Source organism: Lygodium microphyllum, chromosome 2 (assembly GCF_053477565.2).
Source record: "Lygodium microphyllum isolate KBCC chromosome 2, Lygodium_microphyllum_v1.1.10, whole genome shotgun sequence".
Taxonomy (NCBI): domain Eukaryota; kingdom Viridiplantae; phylum Streptophyta; class Polypodiopsida; order Schizaeales; family Lygodiaceae; genus Lygodium; species Lygodium microphyllum.
In genome coordinates, this window is record NC_141136.1 from 92,583,866 (window position 1) to 92,593,417 (window position 9,552).

The window sequence follows — 9,552 nt, forward strand, 5'->3', positions numbered from 1 at the left end:
TAAGAGGAGAGATCTTAGATAGAATACAAAGCTAACATAGGTATCCATAGCCTAGAAAGGATTGTGACAAGATGGGAACATCATTATCTCAAATATAAGAAAATATCAATTTGCTCTTCTTTTATGGGATCTACATGGCCACTTTAAAACTAGCAAAGATGAACCCTTACTTTACACTTTAAGCACCTTAGCAAGTATTATGTATCATAGAATCTTAAAACATGTTTCCATCAGTCTATAAATTACCAATGAACTTAACATGACCTTGACATTTCATATGTAGTTCACCAGCCATCTTAGTTTTCTAGTGAAATGAAAATGATATTTTTGTTCCTTCCAATGATTTTTAATTTCAAATGAACTCCTTACTCTCATCCCTTTAATGATGTAAGGGATCCAACATCTAAGCTATCTTGACTTCCTTGGCTTAAGTCATGGCTAACAAAGTTCAGTAAACCTTAGTTATGAACCAAAAGAAACAAATTCACATCACCCACTATAACTCCCAATACTTAAATGTCTACTTTGCAACTAGCAAAAATCAACCCTTACTATACAATAGACACCTTAGCAAGTAATATACATCATGGAATCTTAAACATATTTCTATTAGTTTATGACTTAACAACATTTTGTTGAACTTGATATGTCCCTGACATTCAAACATAAATAGTTAACCAACTCTATTTGAAAATCAAGAGTCCATCTGATTTTCCAAAGAAATGAAAATGATATTTTTCCTCCCTTAGTATGCCTTTTTATTTGAAAATGAACTCTTTGTTCCCATCACTACAAGTAATGATGTGAGGGATCTAATACTCGAGTTATCTTGACTTTGCATAATGTCATGGCCTACAAAGTTGAGTAATCCTCAATTATAAAGCAAAAGAAACAAATCCACATCACCCACCATAACTACTAATAGTATTCACCATTGTTTATGTTAACTTTGAACTTTGTTTACATTGATTTAAAAAAAGCGAACCACAAAATGTTCCCATAATCCCTTGTTAGGAACTAAGAAACATTCCCTATCATGTTTGATCTTATAATCACAAACTTAACTAATGCTCACAAGATTACTTTAAGATGTCATATGTGAGTGACTATGTGTCATGTTTTAAGAAAATCGCTATTTTTAAAAATACTTGATCTTGTTTGGCACACAAAATACTTCAAGTTGTCGTTAATCACATAAACTTTTATTGATGTTATGGGTCAATGAACTTCTTCACTCATTAAGTTGTTCAATATGAGAATTAGGGATTTGTATTTAGAATATGAAGTATTAGTATGGAGAAACACAAGCAAAAATTGTAGATCTCCATAATGTACAGAGAGATCAATTTTTGGTGAATCAAATAGATCAATTATTGGACTTTGCAATTGAGTAGGCAATAGGACTACATCAAGAAACAAACAACCTCAAAGCAACTATAGTGCATCATTACTAAAAGCAAATGTGTTTAATGAAAATACAACTCCAAGTAGTCCCAAAAACATGTGCATGAACTAGTGACACCAGTCAAGGTGAGTCTATTTCATTCATTGTAAAAAACATTCTCCATATCAAATATGTCTAATCCAACTAGATTAAGCCTTTTGCTGTTTATGTGATTATTTTACTAGGGATTTATTTGCAGGGATCTAACAATCCTTTTAGGTTTCAAGAGCATAAGCTAGAAGATTTGTTGTCCTCTTTATAACAAGGTGCACAAATGATAAAATCTATTGGACTTTACTCAAATGTAAGTATTTCCATGTGGATATGTTGCCATAATGATTTCTCCACAAGACCATTCTGAAGTGAAAAATGTAGCATGCTTGTAAAGAGAAATGCACTTTAGATTCTTGACTAAAGAAACATACCATGATTTTAAACAAAAATAGATGGTGTGGATGAGCTCTAAGATTGATGTTGCATCTTCATACTATTTGCTTACTCTTATAAAAAACTAGCCCTATGGAAAGATTGACTAATTCATTTATACAAAACACATGCAATCATTGAGAGAGAGGAGTGTCTATCAAGTAGGTGTGGTGCTAGGAGATGTTGTTCCTAAAGAAAGCAATTAAAGAAAACATAATACTATTACAAAGATTCAATACAAATACTCTAGCCTAGGACTTACACTAACAAAAAGTGAAGCATATGGAGTTGTGAATGAATGTTAAGAACATCTAAAGAACCTGATATATAAGGAGTTGAAATATGATCAAGGAGCTTTTAAGAGCCACCCTAAGTCATACTTTGATATATTATATAAGCTTTACACGTTTTTGGTCCCACGATGTAACATTCTAAGGAATATTGTAGATTGGGTTTGGTCCATGCACTTTGATGATAGGTGTGGCTTAAACACAACAATCTGAAATAAGGAAGGTAATGTGCATACTAAAAGGTCAAATCCAAGGGCATTCATGTCATAATAGTAGCAAAAACTCCTATGAAAAGATTTGCAAGACCATAAGCACCCATGGTTATTACAGAGAAATTAGTGCTTGTTCTAGAAAAACTAGTTGCTATTATATTAGTCTTAAGAGGCTAAATTTTACTGAGATCAACATTAGTAGTATGAGAGTAAAGTGATGTTACCTTCAAAAGCTCAGAATGCAAGCAATATATTTTAGGCCTAATTACCATATGAGGAAGCTTTCTCACATTTTTTCATTGTCTAACCAATGTCTATGATAAGTGCTCATTCAAGAATACAAATGTATTCTCTAGAAATGAAATTGGAAGTATTATAATACAAATAAGTGACATCTTTAGCCCTTCATTATTTATTAAAATGATGCATGGTGCATCAAATTGGTGGATTTGTTTCTTTTCATATCACTACAATTGTATTAGATCTTAAGCTTTTTGTATTGGGGATGGTTAGATCTCTTATACATATCTTTATCTTTTCTATGAATTTTGGATATCAATTGGTGCTCTAAATGTGCTCCATAATTGGAGCCAATTATATGATAGCCCATTTGCTATGTGAAGGAACTCTAAGAGCCCACATATTCAATGGTAACGAGCCAAATACAACATTTCTCTGATCAAAGTTGGCCTTGGATAAGAAGCAAGAAGTTATTCTCGTCACATGTTTTCAATGAAGGGGGCACAAAAATATGCGATAAAATTGCGAAAATCATGTTGGAATGAGTTAGTATAGATGGTAGAACATTTGGCGATAAGTGTGGTGTCAAGAGGGCTCAATTCTTGTGTAGGGACACATGAGAATTAAGGCTTGCTAGTTTTGGAGTTGCAATCAATTCTCATGTTAAATTACCCATGAAAATTTTTGGTTTGGAAGGGTGTGAGGAGCTCCCTAAGTCACAAGGGAGAAGGCTGCCATGGCTGCGCTGTCGATCTGCTATGGGTTTTGAAAGACCGAAGTGTGTCCTTTTGGCTCTGCTACCCTACACCTAATTTGTGCGGGGATGGTGCTTTGGTTGTACACGTAACCTGAAGGGACGGTGACGTGGCGGGTGCAGGGCCGGGTATAAAGGAGACAGCTGAGCTTCGGAGGAGGATAAAGAAAGGCTAGTCACAAGCCAGTAGTAAGTACCTCTCTCTCTCTCTCTCTCTCTCTCTCTCTCTCTCTCTCTCTCGCCACCCTCTCTTTGTTTGTATGCGCCCCCTGCATCCTCAGCACACACAGCAGCAAAGCCGCCATACCCGGATCTCCAGTCCCCCTCACTCCTCCTCTCTCTGTCATTCACCCTCCCTCCGCCATGGCCGCCCTCTCCCTCATGCGCATCCTTCGCTTCTGCAGTCCCCGGCAACCCAATTCCACTTTCAATTCTAGCACCGTCAATTACATGATCAGGATGGCCTCCTTGATGTCCGCCATATCCGGCCTCTACCTGCTTCCCGGATCACCTCTCCAATCCTTCCTTCCTTCGGCTCGGTTCGCTGTCCTCGTCTCCCTATTTCCCCATGTGTGGCACTCCCTCCTGAGCTGGATCACCCCCTCTTGCCTCTTCGTCATCCTCAATTGCATCATCATCACCCTCACCCTCACGTCTGGCAGCTTCAAGGGCCTCTCCTCTGCACGCCCGGAGCTCCATGAAAACGTTGTGATGAAGATGGAGGCCGTGCACAGGCTGCACATGGATAATTCTCCCCCAAAGGCCTGCAAGAGGTCAGTTGTGGTGCCAGTGCAGGCTATTGCACTCAAAGAACTAGAGGAGGAGGAGTCTGTCGCCGCAAAGGAAAAAACAACAGAGAATTATGATGATGATGATGATGACGCTTTGGCTATGGATGCCTCCGATCCTGCAAAGAGATCAGCTTGGCACTCTCAGCCTGCCAGCCCCACCCAAAAACAGGCTGCCAAAGGCGTCCGCAGGGCCAAATCCATTGACTCCTCTTCCATGCATGTGATGTACTCAACAAACAGCAAACATGAAATTCGCCATGGTTTCACGTCATCATGCTCAGCATCAGTCTCATGCACGTCATCACTATTGGCATCATCATCATCACCATCGTCATCGGCAACAACATCATCCTACTCATCATCATCATCATCATCATCGTCATCAGACACATTATCTACACCATCATCACCCTTCTCGCCCTCGAGTCCCTGCAATCCGAATGATAATGGGTGCTCTTCTTACACACAGTCTGATCCCTGGGACGCAGACGATCTCAGCGATGAAGATTTACGAGAACGGATAGAAGCCTTCATCTCCAGGATGAATGCTCACATGAGAAGGGAGGCTGCAACGTCATCGATGGAGTATTGATCAAGCTGGTCTCGTAAGGGTACACAGTCCCCTGTACTGCGCTATGCGCTACTGAGCCCCCCCAAAAATGGGCTGGCGCATGGCCTGGGTCCAGCAGAAGATGCAAATACCCATCAGTATCCTGATTGACCAACGCCTTCCATCTTTCATTCGTCCCTTTTTGTCCCCGGACCCCCTCCAAAAACCTATAGCGCTGGTTGATCGACAGTGGTTCGCGCCATTCTATCAGCCCCTTTGGATCCCTACCTTTGAAGGGCACAAGGCATGTTATATAGTTTGTAGTCTCCTCGTACAAGAAGGCACAATTTCTACTCTCTCGAATTTTGCCTAATGCATAACGTTAGGCAAAATTAACCATGTCTGTCAATCAACCTAGCCCTTGAAGCCTCTCAAATCTTGTAAATTTTAGCCAACATGGGCATGATGTGAACTTGCCACTTGTCATAACCGCCCAAGTAAGGAATTAGTATAGGTTTCTTAGGACTAACCTCCAACTAGGTCTAGGCATTTAGAGAACTTCCTAGGAAATGGGAAAACCCTTGAATTTTGTGGTAGACTTGCCTCAAAGAGAGCTTTGAACTTGTATGACCATTTGAATTCACAATTGCACAAGGTAGTTAATCATAGAGTCTAGAGCCATACCAACATTACTCGTGCATGTGTAAATACAACATCCTTGTTGTAAGTGCAATATAAGATCCTAATTATAGGTACAAAGAAAACCTTCAAAATCACTAGTGAAAGTTGTAGACACACATCTTAGCTTTTCTTGAGAGGGAACATCCATTTTTATAAAAAATGTAAAATTAATATAAATATGATCATGTATATTTATAGCTCCACAAGGGATAAACATAATTGTCTCAACATGACCAATTACAATACTTTTTAAAGGATTTTAGCTATACCCTTAAAGGCATCTCCATGTAAATTACTTTAAAAAGCCACAATCTCATGCAATGCTTGTTTAGGCATAAAAGACAATGCACCATAACCACTTTTGGTCTTCCAAAAAGAAAATAGTTTCAAGAACTCCACATAGCTCTCAACATAAATGCTCAAGTACGTTCCATTACTTAATGTGTTCCCCATTAAGCCTTCCTCCATCTATTAGTACAACTTGTTTTGGCCCAAAAGCACATGCCAAACTTGCTTCTCACAACATCTTGATTACCTCAACCTAGACCATGTCGCCCTCCACGAACGATTGGAAGATATGTAAACTATCCTTCTTACTCCTCTTTTAAAGACACAACAAGGTGAAGCTTTTGTTGTGTCCCGTTTTCTTCTTAATAGGTACTTTTTTCATTACCACAAGTTGAGGCCTAATATGGACCTAACAATTAATGGCTCTCAAAATAGTAAGCCCCATAGCCCTATAGCCATGATCAATTGATAATCATCATACACACTATTGAGGACCTTAACCATACAACAACCAATTATTAACCAAATTTGATGAAACACAAATTGAAAGAAAATAGAAAAGAGAGAGAAAGCATGCAGAACAAAAGGGTGGGTATAATCTCCCTCCATGCACGTATTAATAATGCGATAAGTCACAGATCAGTGGTAAATAAATAAAATTCACAATAAATTCCAATAAAATACTATAATAATTTCATAATTTTGGTAAAATACCATGATAAACATAATTCCATAACGTTTCTTGGGGATTAAAAAAGCAACAGTCTCCAATTGATAACTCAAAGAAAAATTTGCAAGGGTGGCCAATCACATACAAGTGCTACTTCTTGCAGGCAGCGCATCTGCACTACAAAAAAATTCCATGGATTTTACACTAAACATTGCCTACTACAGTGAATTTGTGCCCGTGGAATCTTTAATGTGATTGTAAGTGGTAGGCATTAATTAAATTGTCATATTGCAAAGTTAGCACTAATATCCAAAAACCATTGTTATTTTGTTGCATAATGCTTTCTATTTTTGACTAAATATCACTACAACAGAAACGAGGCATAGACGTGCATGTTAGACGCGCAAAGTCGGGCGCGTCTATCACAGCGCCTATAAGCGCGTGTAAATGTGGGTGTAAATAGATGCGAATTTTGCGTCTATATATCCGCGCAAATAGACGCGCTTATACACGCAAAAATAGACGCACACGTCAAAATTCAAATCATACTTAAATCATTTCTTTTCAAACTATGCCTTTCCTTTCCTACATTTTTTGCGGTTCTGAAGCTTGAGTTTAGCCGACATGCAGTCTCTTCATGCCTCACCTAGTCTCTTCATGCCTCACCTCCTCATGACTCACCTCTTCTTTCATTTCAAACACACAAGAAGGGAAAAAGGAAAGCCAAGGAGAGGAAGAAAGAGAGAACAAGAGAGAGGAGAACAAGAAGAAGCAGCAAGCAAGTAAGCAAGCATCAAGGGAGGGTAACTTACCAAGGAGAGGAAAAAGGAGAAGGAAGAAACGCCACACCCGCCACACCAAACACCCAAGGTGAGTCTCTCTCTCTCTCTCTCTCTCTCTCTCTCTCTCTCTCTCTCTCTGTTTCTCTCTTTCTCTCTTTGCTCTGTCTGTGTATTTAGGATTTGTGATTCCATTATGTATTGCATTTTGTAAATCAATAATGGCGGTCGTCTGCTAAAATCAGCCGATCGAGCGCGTCTGATATAGCGCGTCTACATCTCACTGTAGACACAGATATAGACGCGAAAAATGTTTCTCTGGGGGCGTGTCTTTGAGCGCGTGTGCGGGCGCGTGTGCTCTGCAGTGTACACGCGAGGATACACGTGCTGACAGACACCCACAGAGACGCAGGTATAGACGTGCACAGAGACACAGGTATAGACGCTGTATGTAATATGTTTTATCTACACAAGGTAATATGATTTTTCTTGTGTAGATGTGGAATCCTGGATCCTCCAGCACCCCATTCAACAAGGAGCAATTCATGGGGGAGATGACCAATTATCTTGGTCGCCCTCCCACTGCAGATGAGGTTTTCAGTGTGATGTCTGGGACACCTATCACATCTTTGCCTACACAGGGATCAGCTGAGGTACATGGATCAGCCAAAGCACGTACATGTACCTAATCCCAAGAATTCACGATTCTCAGATGATTGGGGACAGTCAAAGGTGAGAGACGCGCTTCATAACAAGAGGTCTCACCTTATGACGCATGCCAAGGAGTCATTGCGGAGACAAGAGCAGGGGCACCCTGGATATGGCCAACCACCCAATTGCCACCGCAAGGAGTGGAAAGAGACCAAGAAGAGAGCAACGGAGAAAATGACAAGTCGCCAGCATGCAGAGGCGCGACGAGGAGGGACTCATCACGGAGGAGCAATATAATCGCGCCACAAGGATTCCACCACCAGAAGAGGTATGCTTTATTTTTTACATGAAAAGTATAGATAAATCTAATTTATTGTTTGTAATGGTATTTATATACCTTAATCCTTTGTGTAGGCGAACCCTGATGCAGTTGAGGATAGCGAAGGGGGGACTAGCAGTAGCGGTGGCGACAACGACAGTGGCATAGGCAGCGACAGTGGTAGCGATGATGATGCCTCTTCTGAGGAGATATAGAGGAGCCCCATACATGCATGCCTCCCCTTGGCTTGTAATTTTCATTTTTGATATGTATCACTTTCAGCTAGTGCTTGCGACCATGACGTCACAAGCACTAGAACTCATAATGTAAAAACGTTTCATCTATATATATGAAATTTCGTGTGCTACATACATTGTTTTGTTTTCAGTATCCAATCTTCTAAATTATCTTTCTCTGTTTTCCCTAATCATACAATTTGATGTTGATGGGGGAAAAAAACCAGAGAGCATATGGCTTGCAAAGCCACATGCTCTCTGGTTTTTTTTTCATACCTCTGTTTTGCGCGTCTATCAGCGCGTCTAAATTGTAGGATAAATGTGCATCTATTCTCCTAAAAAACTTTCAAAGTAAATGCGGTTTTAGACGCGTAGATACACGTGTGTATAGACGCACAATATGAATATATCCACTGTTTTTATCAATATGATTATATATTTACGTAGCGCCTTTATATGCGCATCTATAGGTGCGTCTAAGTGTGCGTGTAAATCTGATCATAAGCGCGCTTTTAGACGCGATTTTGTAGATGCGGAAATAGACGCGTTAATAAACGTGCCCAACATTTTTTTTCACAATTCAAATATCGTGTCTACAAGCGCGTCTATGGAGCCTTTTTGTTGTAGTCTATCTATGATATTGATTTCCTGTTCTAGTAGTAGTGTAGTCATGGTCAACTATTACTTTAGGAATTAAAATTTTAGTATCATCTTCTAACAAAGGTGGATCATCAACTATAAGAGTAGTTGGAGGTATGCCCTTGAATGGTGTCAACAAACTAATATAAAAAGAATTATGTAGTTGCCAGTGAGGAGGAATGTCCAATTTATATGCATTATATTTAATATTATCTACAATAGAAAGTATTGAAGAAAGATTTATCTTTAGATGCTTTTCAATGTTTTCGTGGTCTCCTCTTTTCATTAGAATTATAGTGCAACTATTTTCATCACACTACTTCTATAAGTGGACTGTAGTCCTCAAACTAAAAATTTATAAGCAAACAAAACAAAGAACACACACTTGAGAGTAAAATAAACATTCAAGCTCAATAATTAACGCAACTTTTTAGCAATCCTTTTGGCATTATTCGGAAGAGAGTGTGGTCAATGTGATATCTCTTCTAATAAGGCCTTTGTATTAGATATCAATTGTTAGAACATTTGTAGCTATGGTGAGCCTAATAAAAGCAAAGACTAATTAAAGTATTCCCAAGTCGA

At 39.2% G+C, this 9,552-nt stretch overlaps 1 protein-coding gene across 2 annotated transcripts; it reads left to right on the plus strand.

Moving 5' to 3' along the window:
* The first annotated feature begins 3,546 nt into the window (after positions 1 to 3,546).
* Positions 3,547 to 8,444, plus strand: LOC148040019 (uncharacterized). 2 transcript variants are annotated; one of them, XM_087695899.1, is made up of 3 exons: positions 3,547 to 7,216; positions 7,623 to 8,104; positions 8,191 to 8,444. In XM_087695899.1, the coding sequence occupies exon 1, from the start codon at positions 3,730 to 3,732 to the stop codon at positions 4,747 to 4,749; it is 1,020 nt and encodes a 339-aa protein (XP_087552025.1). In that variant the 5' UTR covers positions 3,547 to 3,729; the 3' UTR covers positions 4,750 to 7,216; positions 7,623 to 8,104; positions 8,191 to 8,444. The 2 variants fall into 2 exon arrangements, with proteins under 2 accessions (XP_087552025.1, XP_087552034.1); XM_087695908.1 differs by lacking the exons at positions 7,623 to 8,104; positions 8,191 to 8,444 and adding an exon at positions 7,371 to 7,568.
* Positions 8,445 to 9,552: the final 1,108 nt, after the last annotated feature.

Bases quoted from the DNA above. Each gene is read 5' to 3' on its own strand.
- LOC148040019 (XM_087695899.1), top strand. From the start codon at position 3,730: ATGGCCGCCCTCTCCCTCATGCGCATCCTTCGCTTCTGCAGTCCCCGG.